Source organism: Odontesthes bonariensis, chromosome 17 (genome assembly GCF_027942865.1).
Source record: "Odontesthes bonariensis isolate fOdoBon6 chromosome 17, fOdoBon6.hap1, whole genome shotgun sequence".
NCBI lineage: Eukaryota > Metazoa > Chordata > Actinopteri > Atheriniformes > Atherinopsidae > Odontesthes > Odontesthes bonariensis.
Window position 1 is genome coordinate 12,667,035 of NC_134522.1, and position 27,795 is coordinate 12,694,829.

Here is a 27,795-nt window from a genome sequence, read left to right on the forward strand (position 1 = left end):
GCTGAATTAATATCCTCCGGGTGTGGAAGTTCCATATAATTTTTTTTTGTCAGAGAATAGAGATTAATCCAAAGCTTTTGGTAAGGTTACCCTGTAACAACACTTTCTTTGTGTAGTTTCTCTTTGTGTCGTGGTAACGCCGTTCGAGCTCATTTCACTGTATAATTAAGCAGCAAATGGCCAAAGTGGCGCCACTTCACCCTCTCCCTACTCTTGACTCGTAAATACTTGGATTACTCTGTTTGGTTCGGTTTTTTAAAACGAAAACGTAGCGTTTCCACTGATCTTTGGCAGAGCTCGGAAATGTAGCCGAACTACAGGAGCCAGCAGCTTCTGCTGGGAGCGCAGCGGAGGTGACATCACACGTCACCAGTATTGACAACCAGGCTGCCCCTCAATGGACGGAGATGACAGTCGGAGAACCGCAGTCACTGGCCAAACAACGACCTTCCGCGAGTTTTGGGGCTGTTCGCGTGCACGCGATGCTGAGTGATCGCCACTAATCCGAACAGCTGCAAACGGGCACCTCCGCCGATCCTCCAAAAACGGGCGGCCTTCGCATCGTTTTCTGCAAACTCACGATGGTGTCGCTGCTGGACAACGGTGGAAAACCACCCATAATATCCGCCGCGCGCTTCCAGTAAGTGCACGGAGACGGCCAATGAAATCAATGCAACCAATACAACCCTCGCGCAAAATTGCTCAGCATTTGAGCTGTTGGATTTGAAACGGCGCTCTCTGTTGTTTTACAGTGACATGGAGTGAGCTCATGTTTACACTCGAGAATGGGCTGCGTCAGCGCTTATCTGCAGAAAATAAGACGCAAGATGAAGCTGGACCGGGTCAGAGAGCTGGGCCGCCAGTATCCAGTGTTCTGCTTTCTGCTGCTGCTCCTGCTGCTGTCCACTTTGCTTTTAAATAGGTTAGTGCACATCGTTTTTTAGCACTGAATTGTCAACATCCCTGGCACCGATTTGCATGTGCAATTTACTCAAGTAAGTGAAGCACATGTCATTTGCCTTGACAGATATATTCACATTATTATGGTGTTCTGGTCCTTCCTGGCTGGAGTCGTCACTTTCTACTGCTCCTTGAGGCCTGACTCTTTATTGCCCAACGTCTTAGTCTCCATTAAGCCAAAGGTGAAGGTAGGTCAGAAATATGGACTGGTCAGAAAGCAACACAGCAGATTGGAGCTGCATTATCCTAACTGAGTGCTGCACATCTGGCTAATAGATAGGTGACAGGTAAATAGGTATAGGTGATAGAGACAAGTACATACAGACCTCAGCAGCCACAGTGCGCTGAGAGGCTTTCAGTTCTCGGTAATCTGATTGATTTAAATTTTTTTTCTGTCAGTCATTCCAGCAGGAGCTGTTTCCACTGGGCCACAGCTGCACTGTATGCGGAAAAATTAAATGCAAAAGGCACAGGTGAGTTATCCTGTTGTTGGGTTTGCTGTTTGTTGCTGTCAAGATTAACTCAGGCAGACCACAGACGGTGGATGTTCTTTGTGACTATATTATGCCACTGCATGTGCAGAGTGAATATATTGATTGAGTGATTGATTTGGAGGAAAACAAAAAAAGATAAAGATAGGAAAACAGTCCTCCGACTGAAAATGAAATCACAGTCTTCATGGGGTTTTGCTTCCATCTGTTTACATTTGGTCTTTCACAAGACATTCCATGTATGCTCATGACAGCTATTTATCGGGTTAATGTAACATGTTCCACTGCCCCCTTAGTGGACAGATGGGATTCAAACGCGTTTTTGTTTGCTAGGCCCACTTTGTTACTGGAAAACTATCAGCCATGGCTTGACCTAGAGGTTCCCTCTAAAGTGGACGCTTCTCTCTCAGAGGTAATACAGCCTCATTGAAACAAGCGCACAAACAAACAACCAACCCCCGCCCATAAAAGATGAGCGATCACCTTAACACCTGCTGTTTTTGACAGATTCTGGAGCTTGTTCTGGAAAACTTTGTGTATCCTTGGTATAGGTAAGCTCATGTTTTGGGATGTTTTGATCCGATTTATTGTGTGCATTGGACTGATCAGAGTAAAGGAAAGACTCTCTCCCTTTCAGAGACATCACGGATGATGAAGCATTTGTCGACGAGCTACGGGTGACTTTACGTTTCTTTGCGGCTGTGTTGGTTCGCCGCATCCAAAAGGTGATAACTTTACTCTGACGGTAAAATTGTAGGATGCTCGTCCCCATAATATTTATTATTCTTTGATTATTTTTTTTTCCCCCTCTCTCAGGTGGATGTGGCGTCACTCATCACACAAAAGCTTCTCAAAGTTTCCATGAAACACATTGAGATCATTGGCAAAGCAAGGCAAAAGGGTATCGGCTCATGTAATATCATCGCTTTAAGCAACTTTATTTTCACCGTGGAAAGGCTGATTTAATTCCTGCTCTCTTGTGTAGTAAAGAACGCAGAGTATCTACAACAAGCTGCCCTGGAGGAGTACGGTCCAGATCTCCATGTGGCCCTTCGCAGTCGCAGAGATGAACTTCTCTACCTTAGAAAGCTGACCGAGATGCTTTTCCCCTACATCTTACCGCCAAAGGCCACAGACTGCAGGTGACTCACGGCTGCAGCAGCACAAATCAGCTTTGTTACTGCATGTTGGGTTTCAGTACAAGTGCCCTGCATGAACGCACAATACTGTCATGCAAGAAGAGAGTCTGACATTACTGACATTAGACAAAAGGATAGAAGGATCACTCTTTTCTCTTTTATTTTCTCATTTCCTGCTGCCTTTATATCTTTCACTCCTCTCAGATCTCTTACTCTCCTGATAAGAGAAGTCTTGGCTGGCTCTGTCTTCCTTCCTTCAATGGACTACTTGGCTGACCCTGTGAGTGTAGACAATGATAAGGGTAGAAATTCAAAGTTGCAGTTGAAGCCTCCTGCCGATTCTGTTCTTCAGCCTAAGAGTAGGTTTGAATAGATTTAGGGTTTGTTTATCGCAAGAATGCAGATGGAAGAAAAACATTTTTGTACCATGTACTTATACAGTTCTACATCAGTTTGGTGAACTTATTGGCTGCTTTTTTTTTTCTTTTTTTTTTTTTTACATTACAGGATACAGTGAATCATTTGATTTTGATATACATCGACAATTCCCCAGTAAGTATGTCCCCGAGCTGTTGAACCAAATAGGCATCTCAGTTTATGTTCTCTGTATCTAATCATGTAATTAGCAGTTTGAAAAAGCTCTGATTGTTTTCTGTCTGCTTCTATCCCACCAGCCTGAAGAAGCCACAGAACCCACTTCAACATTGGTTCCGTTTCTAGAGAAGTACGCAGATACTCGCAGCAAAAAGCCCTCGGTAAGTGTTGTCTTTGATGCGGCGCAAAGATAAAATAATTATTTTCCTTTTTTTTAAAAAAAACAAACGGCATAGAACAGTCGTGTGAAAGAGTAAGTACTTTAAATTCTGACTCATCACGTACCAGGACGTTATGGAAAAAAGATCACCAGGTAAATGCAACCTCAGATGAACAACGAGCCATGACATATCGCACAGTGTCATTATTCATTTAAACAAGACTAAGCCAAAGTGTAAGAAGTAGGTTTCAGGCCTGCATCACATGCTAAGATAAGTTGGGATCACGTCGGTTTAGGGCGAGTGATGATTTCTTCTGATTTGTGGTTGTATATTAACCAGCCTTCAATAAGTCACTTGATGCCATGTGGGATCATTTTAAGCCCAAACCTCATCCCAATATGCCTCACAGTCTATAGGCCTCACGACTTTAGCAACAAATAAGTGAGCCATTTAAAACACAGGTGCTGTGTCGGTCAGCGTCTGTTTTAACTCCGTTTTCTTACATCAGGTGCTGAAGCTGGAGTTAAAGGAGATCAGAGAACAGCAGGACCTTCTTTTTCGTTTCATGAACTTCCTTAAACAAGAGGGAGCTGTCCATGTGCTCCAGTTCTGTCTTGCGGTTGGTAAGTTTTCCCCATTCTTTACCTTATTATACCTATTACCTTTTATTATTTTTATCTTGTGCTCCACCTGCGGTGGCCTAAGTTTTACCTGATTTCTAAATTTGATTACAACGGCAGTGAGATTACCTGAACAGAAGGGATCCCTGCAGTAGCCCCTTTTCACCTCCTCAGTCAGACTGATATTATCAGTCCACAAAAATAGATGCCGCAGTTGTGTATTACGAAAAGTCCTCACACTCGGTGCGACCGCTGTGTCTGACTTCTCAGAGGAATTCAACGACAGGATTTTGTGCCCAGAGCTGTCGGAATCAGAGAAGATGATGCTTCACGAGGAACTGAAGAAGATCTATGAGACCTACTGCTTGGACGAGAGCGTCGACAAGATCCGCTTCGACCCCTTCATAGTGGAAGAAATACGAAACAGTAAGGGACAGCGATCTGAGTGGAATTCCAATCAGAATTCAAGTTTCTTAAGCAAGCATGTATCGATACATCCACCTTAATCTTATTTTATATAAAAAAAAAAAGCAAAAACTTGAGTACCCCAGTTCCAGTTTTGCCTGCGTTTTGCCTGCGTCTACCTTAGTTTTTCCCACATTCTTGGATGGCGAGGAATATGTCGGTGGAGTTTTCTGTTGATTGGCTATCCTACATGATGGCAAGTTTAATTGCCATTTCTGATTTAACCTGTGAGCTGAGGAATCAGCCACCTTAAAACACCTTGCTATTAGCCCTGAAACGTTTATACAAAGTGTAATAACCTGGCGCTTCTTTGCGATCAGATCGTCTTCCACTAACTTAACGGGTTAACATTAAGGGAAATTTCTGTCGGAAGCATCTAATGGCACACCAATAAGTGTATTTTTTCCCCAGTTGCTGAGGGCCCGTATGCGGAGGTGGTGAAACTGCAGACCATGAGGTGCTTGTTTGAAGCCTACGAGCATGTCCTTTCCCTCTTGGAGAATGTTTTCACCCCCATGTTCTGTCATAGTGACGAGGTTAGTGACTACACCAATAAATACATCACTCTATTCATCTCACTGAACTGTGACACATGGGTCAATCCAGTTTCTTCATACTTCATATTTACACATTAATATCTGTATTACATCATTCTGTCAGGTTTCTAAATAGTCTAAATAGAAATATGATCATTTTATGCACACCCAGGGTTCTTATTTGGGCAGAATTGATACAAGTGGATCTGCTCATTGGCAAAATTAAGGCTTATTTGGAATTTGTTGACTCGGCGGCACTATCCTCTTCCGACCTCTCAGCCACCAACCACCATCAGCCCTGTCATCAATGCCAGACGCACAACTGGCCAATGAGACGACGCTGGCATAATGCCAAGCTGCCAAGCCAAATTTCACCCCTCAGAGGCAGTTTCATTGAATGAAACTGGGTGGACCAGAGCTCAGCCATTGTCCACAGCGGGCCACTTCCCTGCTAGAATAGTGTGTGGACATTAATTTAATGATATTTGTTTTTGTTCCCGTCCCCGCTCCTACATAAACACGCCAGCAATGCTTATCATCTAATCATGAAACGATCTCTAGAAGTTGCATGTTTCTCTTATTTATACGATGTACTGTCCCAGAATTTGCTTCTGCAGTGTGACCTTTACTGACTTGGGTTTTCTTTTTTCCGTGTGTTTCTTCAGTACTTTCGCCAGCTTCTGAGAGGAGCCGAGTCCCCCGCCAGGAATTCCAAGATGAGCAGGTAGGTTTGACTCAACAAGTCTTTGTATTTGTGTTTAACACATTCAAATCTTAGTGTAATAATAGTCTGGTGATGTTTTTTATTATTAGAAACAAAGCCATTCAGTCACAAAGTGAGTCTCTGCTGTTATACGTTTTAGACAGAAAGTGATTGCTTTGAGGTCTTTCACATCCTTCTCCAGTTTTTTTTCTGATTTCACTTATAGTTTTTTTTTTGACACATTCTTGAAGTTTTGCAACTCTCTGTATCCCCACAGCCTCTGCAGTTTGAAGGCGAGCTATAATATGCGCCTGGTGCATCACTTTACACAAACTCACATCAAGTTTCATCTTAGTGCAGTCTGAGATGAGCTGCAAATTAGCAGCAAAAATGCTTTATTATATAATGAAACAGAAAGAAAGGAAGGAAGTACACTTACATGAGCTCAGGGATCTACGTATGACTCCCATTACGGGGTTTGGTGGTGTGTAGGTGGCCATGGAGCCCTTCCACTAACTCCTTTTGCATATTGTTCCAGAAATAGCGTCAGTTTGGATGACATTCGGTGAGTATAAGGCATCAGTGTGCTGATCAAAACAGTGGCTGGCTTAGTGGGGCTGCACGCAAGATACAAAAGATATTTCATTCTTACCTGAAGAGGGCGATGTACTGCCTTTTTAACAAATTCACCATGGGCCACTGCATCAGGGTTTCAGCTCAGTGAACCCTAGATAATGATTTATACTGATATGATTTTAGTCTTGAATGTGTGTTTTATTTGGTGCTTGTGCTGTGAGTGCAAAGAAGGGAAGATTTAGGGCAGTGACCTTCAACATCAAATCATAGTGGCCACAAATGAGTCATGATTAATTATATATTGGTCAAGTTTATCGAGAGTCGTGCAAGTTTAGGCACAACTTTTAAGTTTTATTGGCAAACAACAATTTTTCCTGCCTCAAAAATGTCAAAATGAAACATCAGTAACACAGAGGCAAGAATGTTGATTTGACATTTTAGCATTTTTAAGAAGAAGAAGCAGTCTTGTTATGAAGGCAGTTTCCAAAGCAGTACTGATAATGCTCCTCAAAGATAGCTACAAGAACAGATGAGGGCCTTCACTGGCACGTTCACAGATTCTTATTGGTGAAAACCATCCAACTTTAGAGCCTGAGCTCCATCATATCTGTGATTGAGAAACCTTCTCCACTCTGCCTGTTTGTCTGCCTGTTACTCCATTTATGTATGGCCACCACCGTGCTGTGTCTGTGACTGTATGTCCACTCTGATTCCGTTACTACCATACTGCCTGCCCTGATATGATCCACGGTCCATTCCCTCCACTTGCCCGTGGGGATTTGACCCTGTTCTGCTTATAGTTCCTGGGACTGGAGCCCCGAGTCCCCGTCCTCACTCTTCACCGCCTCTGGCAGCTCTTCACCTGCATCTTTTAACTCCCTCCATGCCCAGTCCACGTTCACAAACTTCCCATACGGCTCGCTATCCCACCGCCACCCATCGCCCAAGTAAGTCAGGGTCCATCTGTGTGTCGCAACAGACTCCACCCCCCCACCCCATGACCCCAGTTCCAGCCAACTGCCTGCATGATAGGCCAGCTGCATGCAGAAACCTGTTTTATTTGTCATGCCACCCTCTCCACCTTTGCTGTGGTTATTGACAATGCAGTGACTTGTCTATGTTCAGCTTTTTGCGTATCGTTTGTCACATTCCGCCATATGGGGATTCCTATGTCTCTTAATCTGACTGACACACACACTGAGCACATGATATGTTGTGTGCCTTATCTGTTTTACTGGTAACTCATCACATAATATCTTTTCAGTCATTACAAACGAGACATCAGTCAATGATATCGATGTTCACTGCTTTGTGCTCTGTTTTTTTTGTTTGTTTTACCACCATTCCAAGCTTTTCTCATTGTAAGATGACTTGTGAAGTGACATTTTGGCTTGGGTTTGGCTGTCAAAGCTTTCCCCCTCCCATGTAGAGTTATGCTTTCTATGCACTTTGTGGCTTCTTCTCCTTTATGCCTCCTTTCTGATCGATAAGTCTTACACCGCATGAGCTTCGCAAAAGCCATGCACGTCTCCTTCATCAATCATTGTTCAATATCCTCCCTGTTCGAACTGCAGGAGCACATCAAAGAGGGGTGAGTCCTTTGGGATCAGCCGCATTGGCAGTAAGATCAAAGGAGTGTTCAAGAGCACAACCATGGAGGGAGCCATGCTGCCATCCTATGGGCTGGTAGAGGGAGAGGATGATATGGTGAGACTGGAAATAGTCTAAAAAGTGTTAGTTTTAATGTTAGTTAAATATGTCTCATACTTATAAAAGTGCCTTTGTATTTAAAGTTTAAAGCAACAATACAGTTTTGTACAAGTACTGTTACAAAGAAATAGATTCCATTTTGTTTTGTTTTTCTTATTTCGACTGTGAAACACATTGCAAACTGAAACGTTCTTCTACAAAAGGTCACAGCCACCTGGTGGTAAAGAAAGCAGAACTTTCCATTTTGATGATATCACAGGTTTCAGACTCGGTCAGCGATGTGCTTAATGTCTTCCAGACAACCACATGACTTCAGATAATGAATTAGCTTTTCTGGAAAACCAGCCGAACTTAAATGCTCTCAGTAGTATCCTGATTTTTAAAGCTGCTGCTGCTTAGTTTAACAAATGTGCATACCATACCAGACATTCTGTAAAACATAAAAGTTTACTGTTATCCTCTTGTCCTGTGCTCCGTTGTAGCTTTAGCATTTATGCTACCATTAATATAGCAAATGGGAAGGGATTTAACAGTGCTTGGCTGCACATGAAGGGCTTTTAGTTGACAGTATATTTTGGTCATTTTAAAGAGCACGTATGAGAACAGGAAATGATGTAGGACTTGTAGAACTGCCGAAACACTTTTTTGAGTGAGAGAATTTTAACAGATGTTTTGGTAGAAACACTCATCTCATGAATTCTACTTTTTCTGCACTGATTGTTCCCATTTCTCTCACCGTTATGCATTGAAAGATCAGCTTTATGTCCACCTAGTGAGGACAAACACAATCTGTTACTGTACTTTAGTGTCTGCAGATATTTCCTGAGTTGAGTTGCATGTCCTGTTTGTGTTTTGGTTTCCTTTCTAAATTTTAATTGTGCGCACATGTGTGTGTGTTCAACTCAACTTTATGTTCACGTTTAGTGTGGCCAAAAAAACTTGGGTTGGAATTCAGCACATTTTAAAGAGAGCTTAAAGTTTTCAACTTGAAGATCTGGTAGTGAATTTAATTGATTAATTAATGAATGAATTAGTTTTCTTTGGATTGACTTTAACTGCACTGCTAAAGCTCTGACCATGACACCTGTATTTTGCCCTGAAAAAGTATTCACTCACCTTATGTAATGGACCTACTTAAATACTCTAAATTGGAGAGGTACAATTAAAAGAAACAATGTTTTGAAATATATATTAAGAAATAAAAGAAAAGAAAAAAACATTGGAGGAGCTCAAGGAGCACACAAGGAGCTCTCAAAACATGTGAAAGAAAAGGTTCTGGAGAAGCACAGTTTAGATTTGGGTCATAAACAAACAGGAGAAACTCTGAATATTCCTTGGAGAACTATTACATCTGTTATTAGAAAATGGAAAGAATATGACACCACAATAAACCCGCCAAGGAAGGGAAGACCACCAGAGCTCACATTCCAGTCGGGTGGGAAAGAAAGTTCTTTGGTCATAGGAGACTAAAATTGGAATGTCTGGACACAAAAATACATGCACTGCATACCCAACATCTCATCCCTCGGAGAGCATCATCGCCCCAGTGTAGAACAGCGGTGTCAGTGTCATGCTGAGGGAGTGTTTTTCATTGACGGGATGAAGTAATATTTGTTGTTTTCAGTCCTCCCAGAGAATTGAGAGCAGGACTGAGTTTCAGCTTTCAGCACGGCAGTGGCCCTTAAGCATACTGCTAAAGCAACACTCAAGTGGTTCAAAGGGAAATATTTCAGTGTTATTCAATGACACAGTCAAACTCCAGATTTCAGTCCAATTTAAAAACCTGTGGTACGATCTAATTGTTGCTTGAACAAGCCTTGAAAAATGGGCAAGAATTTTCCAGCTGTAAATGCTGGGAAAGAGAATTCTACACTTCTTTGTTTGTTTCACTGTTCAAATGTTTTGCACCCTCAGTAATAGGCTTGTGTTCAGGTGATACAACCCCTCCAAAAATCTATTTTTCCAGCCTCTAAGGCATCCATATCAGAGTATTGCCAAAGGCGGTGAATACTTCTTCAAAGCACTGCACTCCACTTCACCTTAAACTCTCTAACTTTCCTCCCGTTAAAGGTGGAGGAAGCCATGATGGTGCTTGAGGATGATTCCCCCATGGAGGCGGCCTCCACCCCCAGCACCCCTCGAAACCTTTCAGCTTGGAACATCACGATCCCGTACATTGATTTCTTCGATGATGATGTGAAGAGGGAGAGAATTCCGGTGTTCTGTATCGACGTGGAGCGCAACGACCGGAAGGCAGGTGAGTGTGTGCAGACCTTTTTTTTTTTTCTACCTCAAAGCAAACTAATCAATGGCCTTCTGCTTTGTTGCATGCTGTGTTAGTGGGAGCTGTGTTGTCTTTTCCAGAGGAATTCCAATTTGTTGTGACGTTGCCGTCAGTTGTTATTTAGTGACTGAACTCAAACTGTGTTTTTCTTTTGTAATCACATTAGGCATTTGTGAGTGAGCAACAGGCAGTTAATGATTATTTATACACACACACACACACACACACACACACACACACACACACACACACACACACACACAATTTAAGTTTCACAAACTCAACTAACCAACGGCATTTCATCAAAACTGTTTGATTTGACTGGCAGCCCTGCAAAGAACACCACTAAACAAGACATCGAAGAATTGTGACGTTTTGGTTCTAATGAAGGCTCTTTGCTTAGAGTTAAGTTGTACAGTGAAGTTTAGCGCTCAGCTTTTTTTGATGTTTTGTCTGTACCAGCCAAGATTGGCTCAGGATCAAGAGCCTCGTTGAATGTGTGCCGCTTTCTGACATCCTCTGAGGATTGGGGAATAAGGTACAGGAAGTTGGCTGCATCCCCTCTTTGCTTTTTCAGCTCTCAGTATGAACAGCTGCCTTGTGTGGAGATGCGAATGTGTTAAGGTCTGATTCAATTTATTAAGTCGTGCTATTTGTTTTTCTGCAGTGGGACATGAGACTGAGCACTGGTCTGTGTACAGAAGATATCTGGAGTTTTATGTCCTTGAATCAAAGCTCACCGAGTTTCACGGTAGGCTTTCTGCTTGTTGTTGCAGCTTGCACAGGAGATCTAGTGCACTGTTCTTTTGTGCATCATAAGAAGGGAATTTTCTCGTGTCTTTTAGAGACTTTGAAACCACATCTCTTTCTGTTGAGATGAAAAGGAGCTTGAACTTTCTCTTTAAAAATTCACACCCTCTATAGGCTCCTTCCCAGATGCACAGTTGCCCTCTAAGAGGATAATCGGTCCAAAGAATTATGAGTTTCTAACGTCCAAGCGAGAGGAGTTCGAGGAGTACCTTCAGGTAGATATCCAGTGATATACAAGTCTGATACTCTCAGAGCCTTTTGAATGAGATAGAATAAAGACTGATGGCCCTCTGTCCAATGGAAGTGGGGTCGTGTCATTATTATTTAATGCATTAAAATTAGAACGCTTTTCTTTTTAGATATGAATTAGGTTTCTTGTTCTGATGGTGCGTAGAAACTTGGTTTAACATTAAGTACGAATTAGCTTCACTATTTCTTATCGATTTCACATTTTACTTGAGTCTTCATGCAGAAAATTAACCAAACTCCTTAAACCAAGGAGCAGACGTGCAAACAACTTTCTTATTAAGAGTTTTTCCCCATGAATTTTAGGTGACTTGTGGAAACAGTTTAGAGCCATTTTATCTTCCATCCATCCATTTTCTGTACCCGCTTAATCCTACTCTGGGTCTCAGTTCTTGTGCAACAGCTGGATGCAGGCTGCAGCTGGAAATGGTCGTGACTGGGAGCTATTTGCCACACACGAGGTAAAACCAGTGAAGCACGCATCCCCACTGTCTGGCTTTTTCAAATATTGATTCAGAAAGAAAAAGAAAAGCTAAATTCTTACAAGCTGAGAACTTTGAATTTTCCCATCATTGAAGATGCATTTCCAAGCTTTCCAGTGCACTCATTTGAAAGGTATACATTCTCTTTCTGGGAAAACATAAAGCACCATGCTCTTAGCCAATATAAACTCCTTACTTGAAAACTCTCGAACTCACTAAAATTGGAGGGAAACACCTTTTCAGACCTCGCCAACTTTTGCTTTAAAACACAAGCTAATTTGTTTTTAGTTAACAAGTCTGATAAACCAAAGGGTGGCTTTAACTTTCGATGAACCAACTCCTCTTTATTTTATTTCTTTGCATCTCTGAAAATAAATAAATAAAGAAAATGGTGCCTGTCGGAAGGACCGTCGCCATATAATCAGAAATGGTAACACAAAAAGCAGACACATTTCCCAGTGATGGATTAGCAGTGTGTCATGACTGTGAGTGTTATGCTGAAAGTAAGGAGTTAAAAGGGGTGAATTGAGAACTTGTAAACAAATAAAAAAAATATGTGATATTTTATATAAAAATAGTCAACATTGGCTGTGATGGACTGGCGACCTGTCCATGTAGGACCCCGCCTCTCGCCCAATGACAGCTGGGATAGGCTCCAGCCCCCCTGCGACCCTATATTGGATTAAGCGGGTGTAGAAAATGGATGAATAGTCAGCATTGGTCAAAACTTTGTTGGTGGCATTGAAACATGTAAAACGACAGCTCCAAAAATAAGTAAAACAATTGGCCACGAATAGTTTTACCTGAAAAGTCTAATTTACATTTAAAGCTTGAACGTGTTTTTTTTTTTTTTTTCCTTTGCAGAAACTTCTGCAGCATCCTGAGCTGAGCAACAGCCAGCTCCTGGCCGACTTCCTGTCTCCCCATAGCATGGAGTCGCAGTTCCTGGACAAGATGTTACCCGATGTGAATCTCGGTACAGTATGCGGCAGCTTTTCTCTGGACTTTCTGCCGGGAATGTTGCAAAGAAAAGTGAGATAAATTATGCTTGAGCTACAGAGCATGTCAAACGCACCGTGACACTGTTTGATCGGGCCGACCTTGGGTCGCTGTGAAAACACATGTCTGTGGAGCGGAAGCAAAAAAAAGTGACAACACCGTACATCACTGAGTTTAAATATTTATGATTCGCAGGGAAAATCATTAAGTCAGTGCCAAGCAAACTGATAAAAGAGGTAAGAAACACAACCTTTGTAATATGTTTGTGATTTTCTTTTTTTCTAAAATACAAATGTTTGTGTCTTGTTTTTTAAATGTATTTATTTTTTTTGTATTTTGATCCTTAAATGGTCTCATGAACATTTGACATGGTGCACACGTGCGTTTGAGAAATACAATGTGAATATATCAAGATAATGATCTCCCCTGTTTGCCTCAGAAAGGGCAACATCTGGAGCCTTTCATCCAGTCGTTCTTCAACTCCTGCGAATCTCCCAAACCCAAACCCAGTCGCCCTGAGCTCACTATCCTGAGCCCCACCTCAGAAAATGATAAAAAGGTTGGCAGTTCAAACTACGCAACTTTGACGCTGTGTTCCTCTTTGCAGTCAGAGGGGATTTTAGTGTTTGTATTTGCCAACTCCATCTTGTGGAGGCTTAAAAAACATCCTTCTCTTTTTTCATAGAGGGTTTAAAAGATTTTCAGCATACTCAGATTTGCATGTGTACTCCAGCAGCTTTGTCATTCATTCATTACTCAAAGAGCCCTCAAAACTGAATAGTGGAGTCAGTGGGTGTTAAGTTGTGTCCAATCTAAAAAAAAATCTTCTCCCCAGCTCTTCAATGACCTCTTCAAAAACAACGCCAACCGATCAGAGGTTACAGAGAAGAGGCACAATCAGAATTACTTCATGGAAATGATCACTGTTGAAGGGGTGTACGACTACTTGATGTTTGTGGGTAAGTTCAGTTTTGTCCGTCCTTCACAGCCTGTTTATCCCATGTATCGAGTTTATTTGGATATCCAATGCATCCTGCTGATCATTGTGTAAGTGAGAAAACATTTTATGTTGAAAAAAATCTCTAAAAGAAGATATCACCTGGCACAGAACAACTTCGAACAGCGTTTCTCTGACAGAGTACATACATACATGCCAAATTTCATTGCTCATTCATAGCATTCACTAAAATCAAGGATGCAGAACTACTTTTGATGTTGCATACATGATTGAATTCAAGATGAATTCAACGGACACTGTTAATTTCTTGTGAACTGTTTAGCCTTCTTAGAATATAAAGCCAGCATTTATTTCTGAGTAATAGTAAATCGCGTCCACAGTTTGTTTTTACACACTGAAAGCAGTTCTGAAAAGACCACTAAATATTCCATATTCCCGACAGATTTGACCTAGATTCAGGCAGTTGATCGATTCAGTTCTTCTCACACTTTTTGGCCTTCATTCTGTATATTGCTCAGGGAGGGGGTAAATAAAACTGAAACTGAATCTTTTATCTTCTCATTTATATTTAACCTGCTAAAGTAAAAAATAAAGAGATTTTTTTTAAAAAAAAGAAAAAAGCTATAAACCACCCAAAGAGAGAGAAATATTTATCTGAATGGGTGGTGTGTGTTTCATACTTTGTGGAACTTGTTCCGCTGTTAAAAGTTCACAGTGTTCATTTGAACGTAGCGGTGAAGGAATGTGGAGGTCCTGCGTTTTCTTGATGTGAGCGATGCTTTTCTGCCCATTACACCTCTGCAGTGCTGAAGAACGTCCCTCTGTGAAATCAAAGTCTTTATTTCATAAAATGTTTAGAGAAAGAAAAGACCCTAAACTATTCACATCTTCTAAAAGTTTGTTGTGTCCCATTTGGGGGTGTATGTTGTTCAGAAAAACATTTACAATAAACTTTATTTTTATCAGCCTCTTATCTGTTCTACTCAGCATTTTTGTTCTCAGTCTGCCAGTAATGTTTCTTCCTCCTCTCTGGAGCATTTTTCCCTCCCTCTGGTGGATCAAAGGGAGAAAAAAAAAGGATTCCTATAGTTCCTGGAAGAGAGATTGGAAATGAACTCCTCTTTGAGGGATATAAACAAAATTACAAATGGCCACGTCCGCACTAAATAAAGCAATTCTTTCCATCAGAAGACACTGTTCCTGAACAGGCTTTCTTTCCATTACTTCTTTATGTCACCATGGTACATATTCTCACAGTGTTTTACCACCAGATAGTTTGGAATGACTTCAATCAAAGAATAGGCAGATTGCCTCATGTTCCACCATCGTTATTTACCAGAAAAAACTACTTCTGTATACTCTAAAATGTCTACGTGAGCAAAACATGCCAAATGTTCTTTTGTTGGCTGCAGGAATGAACACACAAGTCTTCATGCACTTTATGTGTCAGAGGAGCTGAAGTGGATTACTATTAATGGCAACGTCTCCACAAGAGCAGGAAATTCATTTGTGTAAACAAAATTTATGGCTATAAAAAGGAGCTGAGTAATGTTAAAGGAACAATTGTTGGAAATGAAACACCCATTTGCAACCAATACCCATAGACTGGGTGAGGGTCTCCATGTTGAATTTCATGCTGCTGTGGAACCTACACCGTTTTAGCCGTAGGTGCAGATTGTTCATTAGAAGCAGTGCTAAAGACTGAACAAATTAAAAAAACTCAATCTTTACTAACAGCGGCACTTACTCGTCAAAACTTATATGACACGAAGCACACATGAGTTGCCTAAGCTTTGACTTGATAGACCTCACATGTAGTAATCTGTTTTTTTGATCGGTGAGCTAAACTTTATCCCAGATGCTTTCGAACTGATGGGCTTATAATTTATTTATGTAAAGATGATTCACTGTAGCTCTGGCGCGATCACTGCAAGGCATTCTGGCTTTATATATTCAGTATAATGGGGAAAAAGAGCCTATTAGAATACTACAGACGAAGTTTGATAGTCAATATTTGATATAAACACCCTTGTCCTTTAACACAGCCTGAATGAAATGTCCTTCAGACACCCCAAAGCTCTTCTTTGGATGTTGCTTTTTGTTCCGTTCTCGGTCAAGACCCCACACCGCTTCAGTAATGCTGAGGTGTGGCTTCTGGGGAGGATTCATCTCTCCATAAGTACATTCGCCACTGATTTTCAGTCTAGTTCTTGTGTAACTTGGCATCCCTCAGCCTTTTCTCTCTGTTGAGTCTTTTTGACAACCGCAGCTCCATGGAGACCATTTGTGATGAGGCTTCAGTGAACATAGATCACATCTCTCAGGTCCTTTGCCAGGTCTTTGCTGGATTTGTCCTATTTCATTTCATTACATCAATTTTAGATACAGTTAATCTGCTGTAGGTAGTTTTTTTTTTTTTAGACCTGCCACTTGTTTTGCCCTTCGCTTGTCCAGTTTTCTCAATTTTTATTAAGGGCACACTGCACACCATGCTGAGAGTTGCCAAGTTTTCAACCAGTACTTTTAAGGGATCACCTTATGGAAGCAAAAAACAATTTCATGTCTGTCAAACAGTGTTATCTTTGGCCTTTTTTTAATAGATGCGACTTAAGAAATGGGAACACATTAGGTGTTTTTGTGACAGGCTGCTAGTAAGAAAGTGTCTACGGGTACAGTCTAATGTTGTTGTTTTCTTTTTTTGCTAAGTTATCTGTTATGTGTAAACACAACACTGGTCAGTTAAAGTTGTGATGTTAAAAGGGCTGGACTGAAAGGTAATAAAAAGTAGCCAGTGTCCAAAGACCTTTGGAAAGCCCTGACAACTATTGCTCGAAAGCACTTTAAAAGACTGCAAGAAAATTGGTCTTGTTTGAGGCAAAATACAAGTAAATAAAGGTGACTGAAAACTTTTATTCACTACTGTAGTGTTTTACTATCGCAATTCGGACACATGTACCCCAAAACATAAACTCAGACAAACTTAAAATGTGGCAATTGTTTCCTAGCAGGTTGGTTTGAAGTTTTCAGAAACAACTAATCTCCAGGGACTTTAACCAAAACAGTCTGAGTCTAATGTGTTTAGTGGCATTTTCTGCCAAAGGAGATGCCTTGTTGAATATAAACATCAGATGAAAATGGCTAGTTTTTTATCTTTGAGGTCTGTCATCTCCCTGCGTGGTATTAGGAAAGGGTTTGCACTAAAGTGCTAGTGAATCTATGAAAAAGATATAAACACTGAATATGTGTTGCTGCGTTTTTGCTTGTTTGTCTTCTTCATCAGTGGTCCGGGCCCATCATTTACTCAAACATTTCTGTCCTTCCTCCTCTTCCTCGTCATTGCTGACAGGCCGAGTTGTCTTTCACATCCCTGACTGGTTGCACCACCTTCTTATGGGGGCCAGGATCCTGTTCAAGAACACCCTGGAGGCCTACACGGATTATTACCTTCAGTACAAACTGAACCAGGTGGTGCAGGAGCACCGGCTGGTCTCTCTCATCACCCTGCTTAGAGGTACACTGCTGGGAGAGACTGGTTCTGATTTTCTCATTGAACACTTGGAAATATAAGAATGATTACAGGTATTTTCCCAACTGTAAATGGGCGATTGAAATTTTGTGCTAATTCTTTGCCTTTATAGATTCAGTGTTCTGCGAGAGCAGCCTGCCCCGCTCAGCCCAGTACAAACAGAGCAGAGCGAAGAGGACATTCGAGGAGATGATGAGCTATGTTCCAGGTATATGTTCGGTACATACAGGTGACGTTTTCCAATATTAGGCCACCTTTCTTGCTGCTTTTCCACTTCCACGACAAATGTTAAGACAAGTTGCTTGGATTTGAAAACCTATTTTCTTTAGATTTTCTGGGGAAATGCATCGGAGAAGAGGCCAAGTTTGATGGAGTACGCCTTCTCTTCGATGGACTGCAGCAGGCAGTTCTCAACAAACAGGTACAGGGCACACTCTCTGCATGTTCACCTGATTTTCACTGTATGTTTGGTCCATAGGAAATATATTTAGACAAAAAAAAAACATATAAAGATGGGGTTCAGCTGCTTTCTTTGTATCTATGAATATACTCACTCATACCAAACCAGTTCAGATTTTTCCATTCAGTTCTTTGTTTACATATTTTTTCATATTCTATTTGAAAGTTACTGAACTTATTCTCATGCTCACTTTGCTTTTTTTTTTTTGCCTTCCTCAGCTCACATATGTGCTACTGGACATCGCCATTCAAGAACTTTTTCCAGAGCTAAACAAGGTAAACCGATGCCAAACTTGTATTAAAAAAAAGAAAAAGAAAAAAAGAACTGGGGCTTAATAACCACACAGCCTCCAGTGTCTAACCCTTTCCTGCAAAGGAATGATATATCTTACTATATATCAAATTATATTTCAATCATTTTCTATATTATGTGTAGGTACAGTACTTTGAGGAATTTGTTTAAAAAAAAAAATGCGTCTGTTTTTGTGCTGACAGGCTTTCTTTCTTTCTTTTTTTTCAGCAGGTACAAAAGGAGACTGCTCTGATTGCTCCATGGATGTAAAATCAACTTGAATTTTTCACTTGAGCTAACCTGGTAGTCTGACATGAATTCATCCTTTAACCTGAAACTAAGGCCCTGGCATTAACATGCGTCATGGGTTGTTCAATCTAAATGCGCACCAAGTATGTCATTTCACACCTGGAATTAAAATTGGTCTCCGCATGCATCTTGAAGGACCGGTTGTGAACAGGTCTCACTTCCCCACTTTGTACGCTGATAATCAATTACTCTGCATCACACACAGTCCGCTGTGGACATCACACAGGACATCCGTGGTGAATCTACAAATGTTTCTCGTTCTGGACCAGTCTGCAGAGCTAAAGATGGAAACTGCTCCTCTCAGTGAAAAAATAACTTCACTGCTTGCAATACATTCATTAGCTGTTTAAGTCTTATAACTCTTACAATCCCCTCCCTCTGATGTTCTGCTGTGCTTCATTAAAATACCAGTTTTAAGCACCGGAATTATTCTCAGCTGTGCTCTTAACATTTAAGACGAGGAGTGAAGTCTGGCCTCCAGGATCGACAGAAATCTTGCATCCACTGCATTTAGACATCATTTTCACAAGTTCCAGTGGAAACCCTTCCGTTAGGTGATGCTTCATAGTGGATCAGAGCACGTTTGCGGTTACAGTATTAAAGAGTTTACATGCATCCCACACCTCCTCCACATGATCTCACAAGTTTCTTTTGCGCTTCCTGAGTGTGTTTGTACCTGTACTTAGAATTGTCTTCTTCTACTTGTGTCACCCAAGATCCATGTTAATTCCAGATGTAAAAATGATCTAACAGTGACTGATCCAGATACTGCTGAAGGAAGAAGCAAGAATTCCTTCGGTTAATGTGTGTGTAATTAATTTGTAAAATAAGTTGTATAAATAAATGCTAAAAGGAATCACAGCTTACAGTGTAAAAGTGTGTTTCTGTTTAACAACGCAGGCACAGCATTCACACACCTGAGTGCGCAGTGAGAGATTTTGTACTCATTCACAAATCTGCACACACACAGCACTCAAAAAAACCTCCCCCCCCCCGCCTTGAATGGTCTATTTCAGGCTCCATACTTTACTCATAATTTCACTTTAATAAACAACTATTTACCCTCGAAGATGAAATTAAACTTGATCATCTATACAGAAGACAGATGACTCAGTTTCATGGGTGATTCGGACAAGTTTTCATGATGTTCTTTTTATTTTTTATTTTTTCTCGAGTATAAAGAAATACTTAAAAGAGAGCATTTGTTTTCTGTTTTGGAATTTATTCCAAAAACCTTACAGGAAGACTTCCCAACGATTACTCAAAGGCAGCAAGCAGATACACTGATAAACATTTATCAATTCACTGATTAATATGCAGATTATACATTCTGACAGATGCTCAAGAAGATCTTCAAAACCACAAAAAACAAAACAAAACAAAAAAAGCTTTTTTTACATCTCTTATCTGCAGTATTGGCTTGTAACCCCTTAAAACCTAAAAGGAGTTGTCTCATATAAAAATTAAAACAGTGCCTTATAATTACTAAGACTTAATTGAGCTTTAAATATACATTTTATGCTACTTAACCGATTCAATAATATTTGTTGAATTGTCCGTAAATTTACATCCAAACACCAGAACTTCTCGAGGGGATTGTTTTAAATAATTTGTTGGTTAAAATGAGTAACTGCCTGGATACCCATCTACCCTGAGACTGAACTCTCAATTTGATTGTCTTCGAATTATCCTTGAAGGTGGTTAACAAGAAAGGCAGTGAACCAGCTCCTGAACGAGTTTCTGTTTGAAACAATTTCCCTGAGTGCAAAAAAGGCGATTCAAAGGGTCAGGGAGATGCTGAGACTCAGCAGCAACAAGCCGAGGCAGCGAGCTGGAGAGACGGCTGAGCTCCTGAAGGTGATGCGGCCTTCCACGGCAGGGTACACACGCTTCATTTCCGAGATGTATTTGGAAAAGACAGAAATATCCATATCACCTGTAAAACCCAGACGAAGAACAATCGTAACTGGCTTATGTTGATTATATATTTCAGTACTATTTCTCAGAAATTTGGATATTTGTTAATGATCTGTACAGCACACAAATGAGAGCAGCTGCAAGTAAAAGATCACGCATAGATGTAAAATATGAAGATTATGCTTTCATGGAACACCATTAACGGATAATCTGCACCAGCAATATGTTGCTTATAAGACACCTGCAGTCACCACCAAGTTGTATTTGTATTGATGGAGGCAAATTCAGCAACAGGCTTTAATGGATGGTGGCTCATTAGTAACTGCACAGGCAGGAGTAACACTTAAAAACAAATCAAAGAGGGCATGCAATGCTAACATGCTCACAGTGACATCTCGGACAACTGAACAAACTGGTAATAAAAAAGCCCTGAAGGAGAGTGGCCGTCACATATTTTGGGGGGAAAGTGCCACTTCACAATAATGCACAATTAATCAGTAACAATCACCCCAATCTGCTAACTAAACTGCTTACATCATACATCAATCATTCCTAAAACACTACAACAACTTCATATGTTCTTAAGTATGTGAATAAGAAAGGTCACGTCCTTTCACAACAGTGAATTAAAAATGTCCAAACAGCGATGTGATGAAGCTCAGAACTCAACCTGAGGACAGCTGCTGTGGAAACAGATGATTTAACTGTAAAACTCTAGAGTGTGACCTTTCTGTGTGTGACTTTTTTTAAATTTTTTTCACAACTGAGTTTAAAATAGAACAGATAAGGATTGACTGTTAGGTCATGTTGACCCTTTTGCTGTGTCTGGAATAATTAAAACTTATACATAATCAATCAAGTCACTGCTGCAGTGCAGTGTTTGTAAATGTGAGCAAACTGCTTGCTACATGGAAGCTCATGTGGACCCTGCTACTGTAGATAACATTATGAGGATGCATGTATTTAATAAACTTAGAGTACAGACCGGTACCAACAGCTGTAAGCACAGATTATATCAGCTATAGACGGCATAATCAATAACCCTCTAAAGATAAATCTGTTGCGTCTGCAACTCGTTAATGTCAATGGACTAGCAATCCAGATGGTAAGGCTCTGAAATTCACATGGAACAAGTCCATTCTTTTACCTTGTTAAGGTTTTTTAAAAGGCAGCGGGCAGGCTCTACTTGAGCATCACAGCAGTAAGCACAATTTCTTGTACCACATTAATGTATACAACTGCTTTCATCACGATGCCCTGCAAGCACCCTGTAGCATCACACTCACAGCTCATACAGTTCCACTAAATATCACCCATTTTTTTAAAAACTAGACATTAGCATGTAAATCCTGGTTGATTCTCAGTAGGTTTTCTCTTTTGTCCCTTAATTATCTGCTGGTTTCTGACAACTTCTAACAACACCCTTTCCCATTACCAGCCTCAGTGCATTCCAGATGTTTCACAGATTAGTAAAAGCGGCTTAAATAACATCAAGTTTTCCCCTCCTAAAAAAGTTTCCTCCTCTTCCCACATACAGGTCCATGCACTCCCATTCGATCTTGGCACTGTCTTGAAAATATTCTTGACAAGAGTTCAGTTGTAGTTCAGAAACTGATAAGCAACCTAGATGTAATAAACGAGAAGCATTTTCCTCCCCTCCAATAAGTTGTTATTGAGAAGCACGGCTTGCAAGAAAAGAAACAAGAAACATTTACTGGCAAGTGCTGCCTCTTTGCTTGGCTATGTTTCTTTGTATTAATCAGTGAATAAATTAAACAAACTCTTTGTTCTGGTTGTCTCGATGCGTTAATGTAAAGGCATTTAGTTGACAAGAAAGGAAACTAAATTGATAAAGGTCCACGTGACTGCCACCTACCAGTGTTATGCTTCAGTATTTCCTCCTTGATCATGCTAAAGCTATCACCTCCATCCACCATGTATGAAGGCATGACCACAGTGTATGTCCTCTGCAGGTCTAATGGCTCATATTTGGGCACTCGACACTCAGTGCAGAGCATCGACAGCGACACAACGCGTTGGTTCGCCGGCTTGGAGAGGTCATACTCCACGTGAATACCTGGAAATGTTCATGAGAAAAGGGAGGGAAAATGCGATTACCTCAGGAGATATTTGGTGTTTATATGTACTTTGGGTCAGTATGAAGCTGCGCCCAGCAGCTGCTCATCACAGTTTAGCTTAAAAACGAAAAAACTGCTCGTCTGACTAATTCTGAAACTGAGTACCGCATAAAACCATCCCTCCATCTATTTTCCATTCCCACTTGATCCAATTCAGGATCTAAGCTGCCACTGGGCAAGAGGCAGGCTACACCCTGGACAGGTTGCCATTCCATTACGGGGCCAACAGTGTTAGTGTTTTGGTCTTGCCATTTTCTCACATTTCTCAGTTTCTCTTCTGTCCAGTCGTCAGCTCCACTCCCTTCACCTGTATTTCACCTCAGCTGCCTTCACTCACTGATCGCCCTCCTCTGCGTTTAATTTCCCGGTTGGGATTCACTCATTGTCAGTCAGGTTTGTCAGCGGCACCGTTCTTGTCATAGCATGTTCTAGTACTTGGGTCAAGTCAAGTTTGTTTCTGGCTTTGCGGCAACTTTTGTTACAGTTTCTTTTTTTTTTTTTTGGAATATATCAAGCTTTACTTTAATATCTGCATTCAGGTCCTCTCATCTCCTCGTCTACATTCCATGACACTAACGTACATGTTTTTGGATGATGGAGGAAGCCAGAGTACACAGAGAGAACCCATGCACGAGGACACCAATTCCTTAAGTTCTGTCCAATCACAAAGAGGAAAATTTGGTTTCTATACATTTTCTGAAATATGCAACTTTTATTTTTGTAGTTACATTTGAACTATTTTTTTTTTTAACATTTTTGCTGTTACTTTTTGTTGCTGAGATTTTAGCTTTACTGTTGTGTGTTGTCTAATATTGTGTTTTGCATTCCGAAGGCCACTGCATACAAGCAGGCTTGTGAACAAAGACGCCTGTAGTGTCACCGATATGTAAGCATGCAAGTGCTGAAGAATTTCCAACATCTGTCTCCAAAGCTAAAAAAGTTGCAGATAATATTCTGTTAGACAAACAGGGAAGTGGAAGAGCCAAAGGACAAACCTGAGACTTGAAGAAATTCTCCAGACATACTTCCATATCTATGAACGGAGTGTTCAAATGCTTTTTTCACTGTTGATCCTTTTATCTTGACCAAGTCAAAGGTTCCTCCAAATGGTAACACGGTAAGGATGTCCTCCATCGTGATGGTACCTGTAAATACAAGAGCGAATTCAGGTATAGTATAAACCCAAACTACATCTGTAGCCACAGCAAAGTGGCAAAAAGCCTTTGTAACGTGACTCTCAGCAGTTCTGAGGAAAAAAGAAACAACAACAAAACCCTTAATTACCATTTTTGTAGCGCTCGTCTATTGCTGTTCTTATGGCCCCACTATTCAGCATACAAATGCCCACATGATTCCACTGCAGCTCATCTGAATACTTTATGTTGTGATATATCTGTTGGTACAAAGGGGAGATAAGTCATGGCAGTAAACCTCTGCTTTTGTAAATGACTCTGATGTGTGGTTGGAACCTTAGATTATCATTAGCATATCAAGTGCTGTTCAAATGAACTTCCTGAAAACTTCCTAAACCATTTCACTTCCTCAAATGACTTCTTACACAGACATGGTCTGAGGTTTCAGCCAGTACAAAGATCGTTTGTTTTCTTGAACTCAGTAAAAAAGTCAAACAAAAATGCCTTGGTAGTGTGTAGCTTTTAGAATTAACTGTGAATGCAATGAGCATCGCCCGTAGTCCTTACCATAGCATCACAGATTAAGTTTCCAAGGTTGCACTCCCTAAATCGACACTCTTCAAACGTCCCGTTGAGGTAGACTAAAGTTTGTCCAACATACTGTGAAGAGTACTGAGTCAGGTTTTTCTTCCACTTCTCCACATCAGCGAGAACCCCTGGGTCTGAGCGATTCAGGAAAAAGTCAAGCTTGTAACAGAGCAGGTCCTTTTATTCTAATGAAAATAAAACATTAAGAACACAGATTTTGCTGTGTGCTTCTGTGACTATTTCAACCAAGGTTTCAAAACATATTCAGGCAATATACACAAGGTTTTTCAACCCCCCCCCCCCCCAAAAAAAAATAATCCCCACATCTTATCTCGTTAACATGCTTTCATTACGATTAAAAAAAAAACATCTTGAAAATGCAACACTTATGACAATGCATAGCAGCAGGGCAGACAGGCATAGTTTCAGACCTCGACTCTCCTTAGAATAAGATGTGTATCATTCATTGCAATGCCTACGAAGAAAAGACAGCAGGGAAAGAAGACGAGGCTTGGTTTCTTGTACTGAGCATGTAATTTAGTATTAGTGTATTTTCCATAATGTCACATAAAAAAGTTTAAATTCATGTGTGAACTTAAGTTAACTTTTTCAATAAAGGTAAAGTTTAGTGTGTCTTACCTTGAGGTATGCTGCTGTCCATTAGGATGGGGTTTCCAACAGCTTTTCTGACATTCCCAGCCTCATCAAAGGTGACTTTCAAGTATCCAAGATATTTCCCAAAGGCGTACGCCTGGACCACGGGCACATTTCTCCCATCGTTAGATCTCACCATACTAGGATAAAGACCCGCTGGCACTTCAGTGGATGGGGGTGTTCCTGCAGAGGAAGAAAATTATTTGTTTCGTGGGGCACTGCCTCTTGTTTCTGGTTACAGTGATGTTGCAAACATGCCTTGGAATTTGCTTAGAGACAAAAAGAGAAAAAAAAACATAAACCTTTAGTGAAGCACAATCACTAGGATGGATCTAAACGTGAAGTTCGAATAGGATGAATAGGATGAAAATACCAGAGTAGAGGAATGTGTTGGTGTGTCCTCCAATAACGACATCAACCCCTCTCACACGCTTGGCGATGTCTTGATCCACATCAAAGCCTGAGTGTCCTAGGGCGATGATTTTGTTCAAGCCCAGTGTTTCCAGTTTATCCACCTGTAACTGAAGTGCCTTTATCTCATCCTCAAATTTCAGGTGAGGGCCTGATGCCAAGAGGAGACAGGAGTAATAAAACATGGTCACAAAGTGCAGCATTCAATGCTCTCACTGCTGGAAAAAAGCCAAAACCCTATGGTGTAACAGATTCAGCAGTGTATATCAGCAGAGCTTTAACTCGCCGTGCATAAGGTGCAACAATTTGCAAAAAGCACATTAAAGCCTCAACAAAACAGCAGAATATGACTTTACCTGGCATGGATAAGAAAGGGGTTTCGGCAGTGGTGTAGCCAACCACTGCCACTTTCTCTGGGCCTACATCGATGATTGTATAGGGCCTGTAGCTGCCACTCAGTTCTGCAGCCAGTGTGTAGTCAGGTTTAATGTTGGCACTCACCACAGAGCAATTTACATTCTTGAGGAAGGGCTGGATCAAACCATCCACTCCATTGTCAAACTCGTGGTTTCCAAAAGCCTATTTGACATTTTTTTTTAAAAAAAAGGGAATTTTATTATCTCATATAAATAAAATCAATAAAGTTAAAGCTAGGTGCAATTTTTTTGCTAAAGAAACTTTTCTGAGAAAAAGCTAAAATCAAGCACGTTCAGCTCTGTTTTGTGGTAAATCACAATTGTTCTCACCATCACGTCATAACCAAGTTTGTTCATGAAGTATGCTGCTTCTGCCCCTTTATAGTAGTTGAACCAGACAGTTCCCTGAAACTGGTCTCCAGCATCCAGAAGCAAGACATTTTTCTCCTTTTTTCGTATCTCCGACACTTTAGTGAACCTCCTAGCGACCCCGCCGAAACACGGACCCTCAGATGGACACTTCCCCGAGTCCTTGCTGGTCTCTTCAATGCGTGCGTGGACATCGTTGGTGTGAAGCAGAGTCACCTCGAATGTTGACGCGTTGCCCCAAGAGTTTAAAAGTAGAACGAAGTAGACCGAGGCGAGAAGATCGTAGCGGGACCACCAGAAACTCATCGCGTCGCTGTGCGTAAAAACGCGCCGGTTACCCAGGGCGTCAAGACCATGAAAAGGGCATGGGCGTTTCTAGTGAAGTGCTACGTGTTGATGCACAGAGCAACACATAAACTTAAACACACAACGCTGAAGTTGGCATCCGATTCAGCATAAAGGGCCATTTCACTTAATTTTTTTTGCATTTTGATCCAAGTACCCCTCTTTTGATCGGCCAAAAAAGGGTCCTGTATGGAAACTACATTACATAGACTGCTCAAATCTGGATGGAATTATTCTAAAGAGGCTGTTGATTCATTAAAACCTTGTTTGTGATTTGTGAAACCTTTTTCTGATTTGTGAAAATGCAGAACAGGGCCATTTTACTGCATTTTTGTTATTCTGCTCACACTAAACAGGGTCCTGTATGGAAACTACATTACTTAGACAGCTCAAATCTGGATGGAATTATTCTAAAGAGACTGTTGATTCATTAAAACCTTGTTTGTGATTTGTGAAATCTTTTTCTGATTTGTGAAAACTCAATAAAGTTAGATTTTCACCCTTTTTTTAGGTCTCGGTCACATAACAACTGCTCTAATTAAAAAAACTACTGCACCTACACCCTTCAAACCTGGACTACATTATTCTCCTCTTCAAGATGAATGATTAAAACCATGATTTGGATTTGTGAACCCATTTTCTGATTTGTGAAAACTCATTAAAGTTACATTTTAACCCTTTTTTTAGGTCTCGGTCACATGACAACTGCTCCTGAAAATTACACCTAGTCTTCAATCCTGGAGTGGATTATATCTATATACCTGGCTAAAGATTTTTAGCAGAATGAAACAAAAAAATCAAAATAGGCCATTGCTTATTGGTATGACATGTCTTTGCTTAAAAATAACAAATGTCAAACTTGAAACTTGGAATAGCTTTATTTCACTACTTTTTTTAATTTTAGGTGTTTGTACGCCTCTCAATTTCTCCTTGAATCTGCATTAGTAGTGCTTGCCTTTCGCTGTAAAAAAGAAATGTTGTTATGAATAACTTAAAATAATTTTCTATATTCATATATATTATTTCATGTTGCTTTTATCCCTTTAATTATCTTACCTCTCCTCCATGTGTCCTTCCTCAACTTTTTTCACTGCCTCTGCCCTGTTCAGTCCCTTTTTCTCTTGTAGGGCCTTCATCGATGACTGCATGAAATACAAATATTTAATTTGTAAGACTCTTTGCAAAAAAACAAACAAAAAAAAACAATTACTTCACGTTTTCATAAGGGTAAATTACTGTCATGGTGTAGGTATTGGGGTTAGGACCCAAAGCTGACTAGAAAACAAGGGAGCTAGGAGGAAACTAGGATATACACATAATCTAAAGAGAGAAGGGACAAGGAGGAAAAACTAGATAACAGGGAACTGGGAGAAAACTAGAAATGCACAGAATCTAAGGATGACCAAAATACTCCACAATAAAAAGACTGAAAGTAAAACTCAAAACAGAAATGATTTAAATCAAAACAGGATAATAAGGGAGCAATCTAGGAAGGGAACTAAAG

At 40.6% G+C, this 27,795-nt stretch overlaps 2 protein-coding genes across 6 annotated transcripts; one reads left to right on the forward strand and one right to left on the reverse strand.

Annotated features, from left to right (window-relative positions):
* Positions 1-321: 321 nt before the first annotated feature.
* Positions 322-19,181, forward strand: LOC142366784 (sorting nexin-14-like). Of its 5 annotated transcripts, none has more exons than XM_075448753.1 (31): positions 322-640; positions 753-922; positions 1,028-1,142; positions 1,360-1,433; positions 1,785-1,863; positions 1,959-2,002; positions 2,089-2,176; positions 2,268-2,352; positions 2,437-2,593; positions 2,795-2,870; positions 3,098-3,142; positions 3,265-3,345; positions 3,854-3,968; positions 4,236-4,391; positions 4,842-4,966; positions 5,632-5,690; positions 6,208-6,234; positions 7,046-7,192; positions 7,820-7,952; positions 10,026-10,212; positions 10,907-10,990; positions 11,164-11,264; positions 12,642-12,753; positions 12,972-13,012; positions 13,216-13,335; positions 13,612-13,735; positions 17,081-17,245; positions 17,373-17,468; positions 17,590-17,681; positions 17,939-17,995; positions 18,240-19,181. In XM_075448753.1, the coding sequence occupies exons 2-31, from the start codon at positions 786-788 to the stop codon at positions 18,279-18,281; spliced, it is 2,964 nt and encodes a 987-aa protein (XP_075304868.1). In that variant the 5' UTR covers positions 322-640; positions 753-785; the 3' UTR covers positions 18,282-19,181. The 5 variants fall into 5 exon arrangements, with proteins under 5 accessions (XP_075304868.1, XP_075304867.1, XP_075304869.1 ...); XM_075448752.1 differs by having other exon boundaries at positions 323-640; positions 1,028-1,148; XM_075448754.1 differs by lacking the exon at positions 6,208-6,234 and having other exon boundaries at positions 323-640; positions 1,028-1,148.
* Positions 19,182-19,467: 286 nt separating this feature from the next.
* LOC142366785 (snake venom 5'-nucleotidase-like) lies at positions 19,468-26,312 on the reverse strand. Its single transcript, XM_075448757.1, has 9 exons — positions 25,908-26,312; positions 25,518-25,740; positions 25,124-25,312; positions 24,736-24,933; positions 24,076-24,230; positions 23,660-23,768; positions 23,371-23,520; positions 22,114-22,314; positions 19,468-20,256 (listed from the first exon to the last, which is right to left on the reverse strand). The coding sequence occupies exons 1-9, from the start codon at positions 26,250-26,252 to the stop codon at positions 20,099-20,101; spliced, it is 1,728 nt and encodes a 575-aa protein (XP_075304872.1). The 5' UTR covers positions 26,253-26,312; the 3' UTR covers positions 19,468-20,098.
* Positions 26,313-27,795: the final 1,483 nt, after the last annotated feature.

Bases quoted from the DNA above. Each gene is read 5' to 3' on its own strand.
- LOC142366784 (XM_075448752.1), top strand. From the start codon at position 786: ATGGGCTGCGTCAGCGCTTATCTGCAGAAAATAAGACGCAAGATGAAG. The intron at 3,143-3,264 runs GTAAGTATGTCC...CTATCCCACCAG, and splicing joins TATACATCGACAATTCCCCA to CCTGAAGAAGCCACAGAACC. The intron at 5,691-6,207 runs GTAGGTTTGACT...ATATTGTTCCAG, and splicing joins AGGAATTCCAAGATGAGCAG to AAATAGCGTCAGTTTGGATG.
- LOC142366785 (XM_075448757.1), bottom strand. From the start codon at position 26,252: ATGAGTTTCTGGTGGTCCCGCTACGATCTTCTCGCCTCGGTCTACTTC. The intron at 22,315-23,370 runs GTTTGTCCTTTG...GAACATTTCCAG, and splicing joins AGAATTTCTTCAAGTCTCAG to GTATTCACGTGGAGTATGAC. The intron at 20,257-22,113 runs GTAGGTGGCAGT...TGGGTTTTACAG, and splicing joins AATACTGAAGCATAACACTG to GTGATATGGATATTTCTGTC.